The sequence below is a fragment of the Erigeron canadensis genome, chromosome 2 (assembly GCF_010389155.1).
Source record: "Erigeron canadensis isolate Cc75 chromosome 2, C_canadensis_v1, whole genome shotgun sequence".
Classification (NCBI taxonomy): domain Eukaryota; kingdom Viridiplantae; phylum Streptophyta; class Magnoliopsida; order Asterales; family Asteraceae; genus Erigeron; species Erigeron canadensis.
Genome location: NC_057762.1, coordinates 26,160,519 through 26,175,681, shown reverse-complemented (window position 1 = coordinate 26,175,681; position 15,163 = coordinate 26,160,519). Strand labels below are relative to the sequence as shown.

At 31.4% G+C, this 15,163-nt stretch overlaps 2 protein-coding genes across 4 annotated transcripts; one reads left to right on the top strand and one right to left on the bottom strand.

The window, feature by feature from the left end:
• Positions 1-5,174: 5,174 nt before the first annotated feature.
• Positions 5,175-10,434, bottom strand: LOC122586629 (serine/threonine-protein phosphatase PP1 isozyme 3). 3 transcript variants are annotated; one of them, XM_043758611.1, is made up of 5 exons: positions 10,070-10,433; positions 7,580-7,730; positions 7,171-7,492; positions 6,083-6,304; positions 5,175-5,501 (listed from the first exon to the last, which is right to left on the bottom strand). In XM_043758611.1, exons 1-4 carry the CDS (start codon positions 10,245-10,247, stop codon positions 6,122-6,124), a joined length of 834 nt encoding a protein of 277 aa, XP_043614546.1. In that variant the 5' UTR covers positions 10,248-10,433; the 3' UTR covers positions 5,175-5,501; positions 6,083-6,121. The 3 variants fall into 3 exon arrangements, with proteins under 3 accessions (XP_043614546.1, XP_043614545.1, XP_043614547.1); XM_043758610.1 differs by having other exon boundaries at positions 7,171-7,730; positions 10,070-10,434; XM_043758612.1 differs by having other exon boundaries at positions 7,171-7,730; positions 10,184-10,432.
• A 3,173-nt stretch (positions 10,435-13,607) lies between these two features.
• Positions 13,608-14,891, top strand: LOC122587974. The gene is made up of 2 exons (XM_043760123.1): positions 13,608-13,745; positions 14,154-14,891. Exons 1-2 carry the CDS (start codon positions 13,608-13,610, stop codon positions 14,889-14,891), a joined length of 876 nt encoding a protein of 291 aa, XP_043616058.1.
• The last annotated feature ends 272 nt before the right edge of the window (positions 14,892-15,163 follow it).

The following is a 15,163-nucleotide window of genomic DNA, read 5'->3' as shown; positions in this document are numbered from 1 at the left end:
ATTGGCCTAACCACCTGTTATCCATTTAAAAATTTTAGTTAACCTAAAAATTTAATTTACGTGTATCATAATTAAAATTATAAATCAAAAAATATGGAACTAAAAAACTTTTAATTATTAATTATATTAATAGTTGTAGAAAAAGTTTTATAAACTTACAAATTTTAAAAATTCATTATTAAATAATTCTTTTTAACTTTTCCATAAAATAATAAATCTTAATAAATAATTAACTTAAATATAATTTTTAACACTTTTTATCTTTTCATGATTATTCATTGTTAAATTACTAAAAATATATTTACACTAAAAATTCTAAAACTTATAAATACTTCATTTTATGATTAAACTCCAATTCTCATAATAACTTATATCTACTTTCTAATAATATATCAAAGATTTTATTTTTTAAGACAAATATCAAATTACTAGTTTGCTTTTTTTTACATTTATAAATTAGAATTTATAAGTTTTTTTATTTTCATTTATTTGATAATACATTTTAGTTCAAAAAATGTTGTTGACTTTCTGTGTATTTGACTCGAGAATAGATAACTAAAATATCATACATGCCAATATGCCATTGATATTATTCGAACAGATTTACTAGTCACGTTTCAAATTTTTTTAATAAATATTAAATTCCTAACATATAATTTTTTATTTATTTAAGCTTATAAACAAAAGTTTATATATAAATCAGTTTTCTAGAATAAAAGTATTTATATATGGTATATATCTATTATTAAATTTTTAAAGTGTACATAAATTTAGTATTAGAGAACGAGCAGATAATTGTATGTTACGATCTCTTGAATTAAATCAAAAAAATATCAAGGTGTTAATTAGTTGCAAGATTGTTCCCTGTGATTTTTTCATTTTAACAATGGGGGTCCATGTATGGTAGAAAGTACATAAATACCCGCACACGTGCATACTTGACGACCATCTTTAACGGATCCGTTAAACTTGAACCAACTTTGCAAAAAAAAATTTAAAAATAGGGACCCCCGTTGCAACGATTCTCGAATAGGGACCCCCTTGCTAAAACCTACAAACCATAGGGACCAATCTTGTAATTAACTCTAAAATCAAAATAAAATAATTTAATTTTAAAACAACATGTATTTATTTTACTGGTCTTAATACCGGTATGATGTATGGTAACTATATGGATTGTAGATTTGTATCATAAGGAAATTAGAATACATCTGATAAATGATTCGCGAGTATGTAATAAATTGTGGTTAAAATAAATTGATGATTGAATCTAAATTATAATAAACAATAATTATAAATAATGTATATTTAGTTAGAGTTTTGAATGTAATTTAAATTTTTAAAATCACATCAAAATTGGAACTTATAAGCATAGTGGATGACGACAAATAACCTTGTGATTTCGGATCGTAATTATGGATACTTCATCTTCAACCACTAATACCTCTTCTTCGAGTAACAATAATGATCAAGAGCTGAGAAAACGCAAGGCGTTTATTAATATTCCTCTCACCATTGCTAAACTTCATCGTAGATGCCATGAAGTAAAGTTCCAGTCGACAATGCCGATGGCCCGTGATGAAGATGCTTATCTCGCTTCAATTCCGAGCGGCTACCACTTCTATTCAACTGATAGGGAGCTGATCTAGGACTATTTATTGGTGAAACTGACTAATAGGATCCTTCCAGCAAAGAGGATCCATGAGGTTGATATTTACACTTACCACCCCCAGGAGTAAGCTAGTACGTATTTCATATTATAATATATATATATATAATTTCGTAGTTAATTTTTTTTACTTTGATTATTTTCTTAGCTTTTTACACGATTTTTTTTCCTTTATGATTTTCAATTAATATATTACAGACTTTCATTCAATTTTTTTTTTCGTTTTTAATTTTGGTTTCCTTGGGTTTTCCTTGGTTTCTTCCAAATTTTTTTTTCTTCTTCGTTTTGGTTTTCACGATACAGTTCCGTCATTCGACTTTCGTCATGTGGCTTTTTACAGGTTTTCACGATACTTGGGTTTTTCCTTTATGATGGTTGGTGGCTTTAGAAACCAAGTTTTTGAAGTCTGGATTGTCAGATTGAAATCCACATGAATAGTAATTCATTCTTGATTTTGGCTTCTTGTGTACCGTTTCAAAATGTAGATACTCCATTGTGATTAATTATTAAAATAAAGATGATGATGATGATGATGATGATGATGATGATGATGATGATGATGATGATGATGATGATGATCGAATGAATAAAATTAGGGTTTTTAGTGTATTAAGGTTTATAATCGAATATATGGAAATTCTGATGAAATTAGTAAAAATATGTGGTTTTAAGTGTATCAGGGTTTATGATCGAATCAATAAAATTAGGGTTTTGAGTGCATTATGGTTTATGATCTAATATATAGAAACTATGAATCAGTAGAGTTTGTAGATACAGAGAATTTACAGAGAAGGAAGAAATTGTTTATCAACTCAAAATCTGCTTTACTTCCCTCATAATCAAGTTTTTATACATAGTATTGAACTGACATCAACATATTTAGTATTGAACCGACATCAACATATTTCGTATTGAACCGACATCAACATATTTCACATTACCATCCTGGACTTATCTAATGAACCAACTATTACACAAAACAGTTAGGGTTTTGTGCATTAAATAGTTGTACACTTATCATAAAATTCAGGGATATGTAAATTTTTTATATAAGTTAGGTTTTTACACGCATGATGTGCGACTATTGTATCAATCTTTTCAAAACTTTTAATATAGACATTTTTATCGATAAATTTATAATGAGTAACATTTAAATACCAAAAAAAAAAAATTTAATTAAAATTTTTTGTTTAAACCCTTTAAATGTAAAGATGGAGAATTTCTAATATACTTTTTACACCTTAAATTCAGTAACCCACTGGGGGGTAATGCCCCCGACAAACCAATTTCAGATGCTTGAAATGTTAATCGTTTTCAAGCTAATCTTGGCCTAAATACAATAATGCCCTCGCTAAATTTTATGAATGCCCTCTTTACCTTGAATATATATTAGCAAAGGAGGATAAAATAAATCTATATGACTGTTGTTTTATAGCTTTATAATCTAGTAAACGGTTTCACATAATAACGACGTGAGACAGATAGAAAATTCATTCGGCTTTTCTTATTTGTTGACCTCAATATTGAACATGAACTATATAAATAGATTCAATTTAAGATAAACATTAGCTATATTATTATTTTTTATTACATGCAAATAATATTATGTTTGTTGACTTATTGGCAAATTAAAAGATACAAATAAAAAACAAAAATGATTGGGAGGCCTATATATTACACCTAAAAATAAGCCTAACAATCTACAAATGTCATCTGTAATTATTTTCTAAAAGCCCATTAATTATTATGTTTAATTATTGATATACCCTTTAAAGTACCATTAAGCAATTTTGTCATCTTACGCCTACATTATAAATCCTTTTACGTATCTTTATTTGATGCAAGTATTTTTCTACCATTCAAAAGAAAAAATATATTCTAACCTTAATGTAAATTATAACTAAAACTGGTGATCTATGTCATATAAAAAGTTGAAAAATAATTATTACAATATATTTTACTCCAATAGTTATGATCTTGGTTTTGCTTTCGGTCCAGTTTATATATTGTATTCCATGTTAATTAGTTCATCTTTTTGCTTCTCTTTTATTTTACTTCTCATCGCAATTATGTTTTTGTAGTAATCGTACAAAAGTTTTGAACCTGTAAATTATTAACTGATCAAAGATTAAATTGGACATAATGATGTATATTTAATATTTTCTATATGATGAATTAATTATGTTTTTTTTAAAGGTGTGCTACATATCTTATATCTAATAATGTTTTTTTTTTCAATTAACTAAGCGTTTCTATAATGAAATTAATTATGTTTTTTTTAGAGGTGTGCTACATTATTATTGTTATATTGTTATAGCTATGTTTGTTTTCATGTATGGTGTTATATGCTTATCAAAATGAAAAAAAATACATAGCAAATAATAAAATGTCAAAAGGTTTAAAGCAATTGTCTATGAACGAAGAACCGCAAAAAAGAAGTTAATAATGAAAGGGGGATAAATAGAAATAAAATTCACTAAATTAACCATGGGGTAAAATTGGAATAAAAATAATATTAATTTTACGTTAATAATGAACTTAACAAATTTAGAGTTAGGCTAATATTTAGGCCTGCTTAGTAGGTCTCCTTATCACCACTCAAAAAAAAATGATATGAAATTATCGAAACCTTTAAAGGTCGGGACAAAAACCTAAACTGTATATAAACATGTAACTTAATTAATAATTCAATGTTGCAAAGTATATAGCCTTTGTTATCATTTGTGCGTTATGAGTTTCCTAAAGATAACCTAACATTTCGATTATAAGTTTTTATAGTTCTATTTGTTGTGTTTTCTACTAATAAAATCAAAATGATAAGCTATTTTATTTATTATTTTTGTTGTATTTTTCAGGTGTAGGTAATTCACCATTCTTTTTTCCAGTATTGAAATTTTTTACGATTACACTATTTTTTGTCAATTTGGTTGTTATATATATATAAAAAAAAATATTTTGGCCCCATTACATCAAATTCCTGAATCCGTCTTTGATCTTGGTGAATGAGTGGTTGGAAAAAGTCGTTGACCGATGTGTCACTCCCTATAGAGTACGAAAGCATATCAATATTTTGGCCGTTAATAAAAAATAAATATAAGTTTAATTAAAAGAACGTCAAGTAATAAGTTTTTAAAATTGATAGGAATAACAACATAGAAGATGTTAATTAAATGAATTTGAACACTTTAATTATTAATAAAACACATCAGAATAAAAATCTCCTAAGCAAAATAGCTTTTCATTTGAAGTACATACTCTTTACATCAAGCTGTATAATAATAATAATAGAATCTATAATGCTGTATAAATCATCAAGCTCCCCTCTTTTTTCGAGACAAGAAATGAAAATACCAAATGTGTTCCCCATTTAACTTCTAAAATAACTACAATACAATTTTTACATTAATTATCTAACATTAATTATCTATACTACTCACTTACTACCGCCGCCACAAGCACCAGTCGGATATAATAACCGACCCACAAGCGATGAACATGAAGAAGATGAAATAAACCAAGATTACTTAAAATGCCATTTCCAGTCAGAACCTGGTCTAGCTAAAACTGAGTTTACATATCTCCAATACAAATCGATTGCAGTTGATGGCAAATCTCCAAACAATCAAAACAATCACAATGTCTCCACACAAACTACTAACACAGGGTAAGAAGCTAATTTATAGAAACATACGATACAATGGCTGTAAAAACACATTTTCATCATTGTCTTGATCCATGAACCATCTGCTCCACATTCTTCTGCTGAAGCCTCACAAGTTTCTTTTTTAAGCTTGACGAAATAGACAGTTGAAATCACCCACTTCTTCCCTATCTGCAAGCGAAAAGATCAAAGAGGAAGAGTTAGAAATATATCTGATCATTAAAACAACTAATATACTAAATGATTAAAACCAGCTGTGACAAAACAAGTTACGGGCTGCAAGAGATAAATTTTTGACATATTTCTGCAGTTTGGGATGGGGACAATCATTTACTCAGTTGTTTGAGCATTTCTTTCGCAATATCCGATTCTTAAAATATATGCATATAAGTGACCTCAAAATAATCTAGCAGTCCAACTTATTCCTTTATATCTAAACACTAGAAAGTAGAAGCCAATTAACCGCAACGTGAAAAATGCAACAAATTAGATAATCACTTCTAGATGCAACGCTGAGCACCCTTAATTAATCACATAAAGTACTTCCTTATCCCAAACACAAGAAACTTATAACTGCAACTTGAAAACACAACAATTATATAAACACTTTCTAGATGCAATGCTGAACACCCCTTAATAATCACATAAAGTACTTTCTGATCTTTATGTTAAAAATATATTTGCTGTCTATTCTATCACAAGAAGTTAAACGAAGGAACCTAGGAACTTGAGTGATATAAGATTGACCTAACCTCAGAAAATAGGCAGTAGAAACAACGCAACAAATACATCTATGTAGACATCGAAAATTTATTTTTCTTCTCGGCTGGCTTAAGGATCTGAAATGAACACATCAGATTCTCATCAACGCTCATCAAGGCACCAGCATTATCAAATTCACCACAATAATTTGGGGCCGAGAATATGGTAACAAGCTGTCTGTCTGCAAAGAATTCATAACCATCCTCCACAACCTGCAGTATATAGGCTGGTGTCTTAGTGAACAAGATAGCAAAACATGTATATAGAACAAAACTTGAGAAGCAATCCGAAAAAAGGTTCCCTCTTCTTTTCCAAATGAATGCAACAACTTCCTAGTCAAAAGATTGAAAAAAAGGAAAAAATGCATTTAGGTTTGTTTCTTACGTTAGATGTCTTACATTCACTTTTTTGCATTTAGCAAATTTTCAAGACATTATACATGCTTGTACCTAAGACTAAAGATCCCCAAAACTTACTAAGGATCACAAATTGAGGTATATCCTTTAAAAGTAGAATGATTTCCGCTTCCCGACGTCCCAGAATAACAAGGTTCTACTATAAAGCTAAAATTACCCGTCCACCCATAAGATTGCTTATTAAGGATTTGCAAAATGGACACTAACTAGGCTAGTGTTGATCATTAGAGGTGGCAAAATGGACCGGGGAAACAGGTTGGGTAACAGGTAAAAACTGTTTTGGGTTGATACACTTAACTTCACTTGCGAATTAAAAAAGGTAGGCTAGTTTAGGCCCATCCAGAAGCACATAGTTCATCCGTTTTTTTAAACTTACAAACTAGAAGTATGAAACTTATGATAAAATTGAATTGTACTACGACAAAATGGAATATTTTTACGATTATGAATACAATTCAGATGACTTTCAACTCATTTGATCCATTTCCCTTTATTTAAAGTCCTTTGCCTCAACCAATTTAACACTTCAAATATAAGAAACAGCCCAAATTGACACAGTTACAAATATATGTGTAGAGAACTAAAAATTGTCCCCTGTGCTAGTTATGTTTTGCATTCGTTTTTGGAAAGAAAACAATTAATAGATAACGATCGACTATTACCTGATGAGCACGACAAACAAGATCAAGATCATGCTTTGTTAAAAGCTCCACCACCTTATCAGGGCCAAAAGTAAAAGAAACTCCTCTATCATTCATTCCCCATCCTTTAACATCTTTGCTAGGATCCGACCACAACAAATCACAAAGTAAACCAGTGTCAGGAATCGCAGTTGGTCGCTGTAAGTTTCTAATTTGGTCCAAGTCAGAAAGATCAGGTGATAAGCCCCCATGCATACACAATATCTTGTCATCGACAAGAGCCGCAACAGGCAAACAGTTAAAGCATTCGGTAAAGGCTTTCCATAGCTTCACATTGAACCGTCTCTTGCATTCATCATAAAACCCATAGATTCGATTAATGGAAGCACATTCGTGGTTTCCTCTTAGAAGAAAAAAGTTCTCGGGATACCTAATTTTGTAAGCAAGAAGAAGACATATTGTTTCTAAACTTTGCTTGCCCCGGTCCACATAGTCGCCCAGGAATAGATAATTGGCTTGGGGAGGAAATCCTCCGTATTCAAAAAGTCGCAACAGATCACTATATTGTCCATGAATATCACCTAAAACCACAAGGTGAAAGAGGTGAGGGGATGGTGCAAATGAAATGAGATGTAAGTAACCAAAATAATTCATAATAATTGCTCTTGTTATAGGTGGTAAAACGAGCAGCTAGAGACGTTCGGTGTACTGTAGTCTAAACTTTTGATGAACGCTGAGTCAAATATAATTACAAAAAATAACTCACATAAAAATTTAACTTTAATATCAATTGGGTGGTTATATATCTTTATATCCACTTTAGGTGATGACCAAAACCTGTGTTCTACTTAGTTAGTTTTTGTTTTACACATTAGAGATTAAAATAAGTCCAATTGACCCACCCATAAGTAAACGGGTCAAACTTCCATCTCTCGTTTTGACTTTTAAACAACCCAAATAAAAGCTTATGTTGTGAAACAATCCAAAAGGCCAAAAAGAAGTGAAAATGAAGAGACTTGAACCATAATGCAAAATATGGAAAGACCACTATAATTGTTGGTGCTAAATTAAGATTATGAACATCTTTACTAGTTTTCAGCACATATAAAACCTTTATTCAGGATCGTTACTCTATCACTCTAGCAGAGAGAGTGATATCAAGAAATCCACCATTGGTACTTAGTTTTACAATGGGCAAAAGAGCAAGGGCAAAAATTAAACTCTAAAGGTAGCTACTATTAAAAAGAATATTCTATCTCCAGCAAACAGGATGGTTTGAAATTGTCTCATGTAATCCGCCTTCGGACAGAAAATCCACCATCTACACAGAACACTAAAATGAAAGAAAAGGCCAAAGATTGTATTGTAATTGAACCTGTGGCAGTAGCTGCTACTCAAAGAAGACTTGAATATCACTTCATAAAGATCAATTCACCCTCTTTGGAAGCAAAAGTGGAGAAAATGAAAGGAACACTTTATTCCTAACTTAAGAGTTATTTAAAATCGTCCGATTGCAGGGGTTGTCATATATATCTGATGAAACATTAGTTATTTCTTTTGTTTGCTTATTTGTTTTATATTCTTGGATGTTTTTATTTAATGGATATATCAATTTATAAAAGCTTTATAGCCTTTAATTAACTACTTCTTTGGTTATATCAATTTAGTTCAGAGTATCCAAATGTTTTTAGGCTTTGAGTATGTGAGTCTATTTTTGTGTGGTGCATTTGTTGTTCATCAAGAACACAAGGTTGAGTTAAACTTGAAACCCATCTATATGTTTCCAACAAACACTGCTTCAACAAATCAGAAAAACACATTCACATACATCTAAAACCATAAACATGTGATGATCCTAACCTAAACTATGTCGATCAAAGGCTTTCAAACTTCTCTAGGATTGAAATATCCACCGAAAACATTACCCAATGTCACTATGAGCTGTATTAAAATCCAACAATTCAAGGCACAGAACAAAATAAAATAAATGAATCACAAAAGAAACCTCTTAAACACGAATAGTCACGATACCCATTACAAGCTTTGCAATTGAAGAGATTATCTAGAAGACCAATAAAGCCACCAAGAAACAAATAATTGTCATCATCTCATCCGCTAAGGTAACCAGAGAAGAAAAAACAAATTTCACCAGCAATGTTTTGGTTCTCTAAAGAGTGAGCTTTTACTGGAGTTTCAAATAAATAAATAAAAAAGGTTTTTTCTTCTCGTTCAAGGATGAAAACAAAAACATCTTCAATGATAATCACCATAGTTTTACAAAAGACATACAGTATAATTCTTTAAAAAGTAAAGGTTCCACCAGGCTCCAGAGCTCGGCTTTTTCAAGCCTTGCTTTTCTATCTCCAAAGATAGAGCACCACAATGTAGGCATACAACATCAACCATTCTCAGACTATTTGATGTAATGCTACATTTCAAAAACTCTAATATAACATCACTGCCATATAATGATATATAAATATATAGAACTTTCACAAATCGTATTATTATCTTTCAAAAGCCCTCTAATCATTAGGTGAGAACACTTGAAAACTTCATTTTGATGCATTAAAAGTCTCTCTCTCTCTCTCGCTCTCTCTCTCTCTCTCTCTCTCGCTCTCTCTCTCTCTCTCTATATATATATATATATTATATATATATACACTCAATTACTACATACTTAACACACTATTTTTCATTTCCTATAATCACCCATTACCTCCCAAGTCTCCCCCTAAATTAGTCCAATACCCTTAATCTAACAAACAATCACATGACACACAAAAGTCAAATCATCAAACACACCCCGAAAGTCACACAAAATCATAAAAATCACAACTTTATTAGATAGAAACAAAAGAAAAGAAACCCCACAAACATATATATATATATATATATATATTATGAAAAAGAAGAATACCACAAATCTTGATGGGGGCTTCAAGTTCAAGAAGATTAGGTTGTTTCATGAAAATATCACGAGAAGCAACACAAAGCTGTTTGATTTCAGCTTCAGATAACTGAACCAACTTACCTGGCTTTGTTGATCTGACTTCAATCAATCTATCTATTATTCTATCTAACACAACTGGGTCCATTTTCAAGATTCAAACCCCCTATTATAAATCTATCTCTTGAAAGATTGTGTGATTTGAAATGTGTGATTTTGGGATAATGAAAATGTATTTATGAATTTGTGTTGTAGAGGTGTTCCTCCATTTTCCAAAGCAGGGAAAAGGGAGACGGGTGGGACTTTTGATATGTGACGACGGAGTCGCTTATATAAATTATAGAAAGTGTGGATCGATGTGATTGGGTTTGTGAAATTAGATATGTTTTCATGGGTTGTTTAGGTACTTTGTTGTAAGTTTAGTCCTTTAGTGCAAACTAGGTGGTTCACATGCCGCCCAACTTGAAGCGTATAGTCGTATCTAGCCGGATGTTTTTGACGGTGACGGTTAAAAAGAATGCAAAAGGTTTAAAAAATGTTGAAAGGAAAAATTATAAAATTACAAAGAAGTCGTAAAAAATATGTTAAAAAAACAAAATGTTACAATAAAAAGAGTACAAAGTTATAACAATAACCAAAAAACCTTTAAAAAAAATAAAATTGGTACAAAGTATTAAAGAATTGTAAAAGAAAACCCAATATTAAAATAAGTACAAAAGCCTAAAACATAAATGATATAAACAAAAAATAAAAGTTTAGAAATTCAAAAACCTAAAAAAAATTATAAAAAAAATAAATTTGGGGTTTAATTATATAAAACCAAATTTATATATATAAGTTGAGGGGATAGAAAAATTCAAAAAGAAAATATGAGGGGCTAGAAAGAAAAAAGAAAAAGAAGGGGATCAAGTTACTAAAAAAAAAAAGGTTGGGAAAGGTTTCAAATCCAACACATTTCCTTTCAAAGGTGAAGGCCTCAACCATTGCACCATTTCAGCTTTCTGAATTATAATTGCTAAACATATTATATATACTGAAAATACAGAGAAAGACAAAAAACTATTGTTAACATTCAGTTCCTTTATTATATATGGTAATGAAGGCAAATGAAGTGATGAATTCGCAAATAGATATGGCCTTATGAGGTTTATCATATATTCATATATTAGATGAATACCCGCGGCGATGGTGTCAGTAATGGTAGTAGCGACTTGTAATAACAACGACGACGAGTAAGATAGATAAATGATATAAAATAATTCATGGGGTTTAAAGAGTTAATGAATAGTAGATAAAAGATATATATTATAAATGTTTTAAGAGATTAAGAGTTTCCAAAAATAGAATACCTAGTTTTTATTATTAGGAAGTATAGATATAGAAATATAGATATAGATTATGAGTTCAAATCTTAAAGTTTATGTGCATCTGAAAAAAAAATTTTAAATAATTACTATGCGATAAGATATACCAGTTAAGATAATATAATCTTCCCTGAATGATACTTACCGTTAAATAATAAATTGAATGTAAATTTCAAATTGTAATAAGATCATCTTAATAGACCCAACACATTACCACCCCATCCTATTTTACTTCTACCTTTATCACCTTCGAATAATTGGATCCCATCAAATAAACTAAAAAGACATTAAATATATCAAACACTTCTTACTTTAATGACTTGATATGTATCGTAATCTTATTTAGTAAATTTCAGTTTGTAGAGTCTAGTATTTGTTGTTAAAAGTGGTATTGTTCCTCTTAACTTTTGAGTTTGTGGTTATTGCACACGTTTGTGTGTGAGCTCTAACAAGTCAATTAGGTACTAAGCCAAAGTTGTCTGAATTAAGTGGAAGAGCTATGTGGTAATCATGGGTGGCTATGGCAACCCTATAATTTTTATAAAATTTTATAGTTTTGATACTATTTTTAAGTATTTAATCAGTTTTATGGTAATTGACAATCTCATAATAAAGTAACTGAAATTTGTAGTTTAATTTTAAAATTATTAGTATCATGAAAACTGTTCGGCAACCCCAGACTGAACTAACTCTATTACATCAATATACAAATTAGGTGGGTGATTTTTTTACTAAAGAAAACTTTCTTTTTTCTAAGAAAAACGGTTAGCCGAACTGAAGCAATTGAACGACTTGACCTATTATAAAAATTGAATATATTTAATAAATGTTGGCTCCGACTTAAAACCAAATATTATTTTGCATTTTCATATTAATCTATGAATTTATGATATTTACTTCGTATTAACGTATTCTATTGGAGTAGTATTATATAACCGGAATGTTATGATCATTTTGTTGAAATAAACATGATTCAATTCGAGTGATAAAATATCTCAGATCGTCATGTGGAACCTGTAAGAGCATAAAGCATTATTACTATTGATTTTGGGTTTCCATAACAAGGTGATTGAGTAAGAATGGGATGAGTAATTCGACTGTAACTTGATGCACGAATTTAGAGAGGAGAGACACACGGAGATTAAGGTATTATGTGTGTAGGGATTAACCTTAACTTAAGGTTAATTACCCTCTATTTATAATGAGAGGAATTACATATTTAACCCCTTTGGTGTTTAATGTGTGTACCATTAGTCCTCTTAGTTACAATCACCTAATGAGAAACCATATACTACGTTTTTAAGAGTAAATATGCCCATCATATATTTACTTAGACATAGGGATTTCAGTTATCGTCAATTATCATATCAGGAATGATAGATGATCAGTAACGGTCACACTAACGTGGTTCCAAAATATTTAGGTTATAAAGAGGTCATTTTCTTAACAAAACAATCATGTTCTTCTAACTGTTCGTTTTTGTTTGTTTAGCATTCGAGTAAGCTATAGAAATATATATGTTTAAGTATTTGTATATTTCGTCTGTAAGGATAAACTTAGATGAACAAATACAAACAACTCCCATAATGTCATTTTTGTTGGATGTATATTAGTATATATACATGGGGAATTAGTGTCAATGGCTATAAAAAAGATGTATTATCATCACTTTCTCTTTATGATCCTCCTATAAGGTGATCAATTTTTTGTGTGAACGTTGGATTAAAATTTAAAATACCAACCAAGCTATACGTGTTCTCCTTTTGAAACCAAGTTGAAAACAAGCAGCAAATTAACAATAAGACCCAGCTTATAGGAGCGTTCGAGGGGAGTCCTCGCCAAAAAGGACGACGGACGTTATTGGCACCGAGCGTCCAAAACGGTGCGTCCCCCCACTTAGTCCTCCGGGGGACTCTTGAAGACGCGCGAAGTGGACCCAAAGCAACGAATACTTCGATTTTGTTTTGTTTTTTCTTTTTTTCTAACGGCTAATTTTTTTTTTCTATTTAAACACTCCAACTTATTATTATTTTAACACATAAACATTCTATCACATACCATTTCATTCATCAAACACCATCAAAATCATGTCTAATTCATCATCAAGTGACGATTTCAAATTTCTAAACTCAACCGTTACGCAAATGGACACCCTATTTAATCCAAAGATCGCAAGCGCAATTTTTTATGTTTGTAACGAAGACGAAGCAGACGATGTCGAGTCAAGTTCACGTGTACCTCGAAACAGGAGGGTTTTATCACGAGATCATGCCGGAGCCGCGGTGCGTTTATGGAATGATTACAATTCTGATGCACCCACTTTCCCGGCCGATTATTTTCGAAGAAGATTTCGAATGCGCAAGCATATGTTTCTTCGTATATGCCAAAATATACACAACTTTAGCGCCATTGAACCCCTACCCAAACATTTTCTATTTTTCCAAAAAAGTGAAACCGATTGTACTGGTAGGGCTGGTTTCAACATTTTTCAAAAATGTACTTCCGCCATACGTCAATTGGCGTATGCTTCTAATGCCGACCAATTAGATGAGTACTTACACATGGGTCGTGCGACTTCAACTGAATGCTTGTATAACTTTTGCAAGTGTGTTTATTATTTATATAACACTGAGTACTTAAGAAGGCCGACAACTCAAGATGTTTAACGTTTGGTAAGTAAGCATGAACAGATTCATGGTTTTCCTGGTATGCTTGGTAGTATTGATTGTATGCATTGGGGTTGGAGAAACTGTCCGGTGGCTTGGCAAGGGCAGTACACACGAGGCGATAAAGGACATCCCACGATCATGCTTGAAGCTGTAGCTTTGTATGATTTGTGGATTTGGCTTGCTTACTTTGGCCCTGCAGGTTCGAACAACGACATCAACGTCCTTAATGAATCAGATTTGGTTGATGATTTACTCCAAGATAGGGCCCCCGAATTGCAATATACTATTAATAACGAAGAGTTTACGAAGGGATATTATCTAGCTGACGGTATATATCCCGAATGGGCCACACTAGTCAAGTCTTTTAAATGCCCGATGGACCCAAAGACTACAAAGTTCAAGCGCTACCAAGAAGCTGCAAGAAAAGATGTCGAACGAGCTTTCGGGGTGCTTCAAGGTCGTTGGGCAATCCTTAAACAAGATGCCTGCCCGCATTCGGTGAACAAGATAAAACGTATGATGTATGCTTGTGTCATTCTACACAACATGATTGTTCAAGACAACGGTAATGCAATTTCCGACCTTGAGGAGGATTATTTGTCTGATCTAACTAATATGCCAAGACGTACGTGGGATGAAAGGGTTGCGACGCAAATGCGAGTCGTCGGAGAGATACGTGATAGAAGGACGCACCATCGACTTCGCAATGCTCTAGTGGATCATGTTTGGCACCTTCCGGAAAATTACCGTCAACGTTGATTTTTTTTTATTATGTCTACTTTCGTAACTTATATTTTTAATTATTAGAATCGTAACTTTTTTAATAAGTGTTGTAATGTTAGTTTAATAAGTGTTGTAATGTTTTATTTAATAATAAAAGTATTTATTTGAATGATGTTTTGTTAATTAAATAAATATAAAAGAAATGATGATGTAGCGAAGAAGTCCTGAAAAAGCTGTCTTATAAGCAAAGAGAATCCTGAAGGGAGTCCTGCTAACGTGACAGTCAGGACTCTCCAGGACTCCGGTCC

Bases quoted from the DNA above. Each gene is read 5' to 3' on its own strand.
- LOC122586629 (XM_043758610.1), bottom strand. From the start codon at position 10,247: ATGGACCCAGTTGTGTTAGATAGAATAATAGATAGATTGATTGAAGTC. The intron at 7,731-10,069 runs GTATTCTTCTTT...TTGTGGTTTTAG, and splicing joins AGCCCCCATCAAGATTTGTG to GTGATATTCATGGACAATAT. The intron at 6,305-7,170 runs GTAATAGTCGAT...TATATACTGCAG, and splicing joins TTGTTTGTCGTGCTCATCAG to GTTGTGGAGGATGGTTATGA.
- LOC122587974 (XM_043760123.1), top strand. From the start codon at position 13,608: ATGGACACCCTATTTAATCCAAAGATCGCAAGCGCAATTTTTTATGTT. The intron at 13,746-14,153 runs GTGCGTTTATGG...AAGCATGAACAG, and splicing joins GAGATCATGCCGGAGCCGCG to ATTCATGGTTTTCCTGGTAT.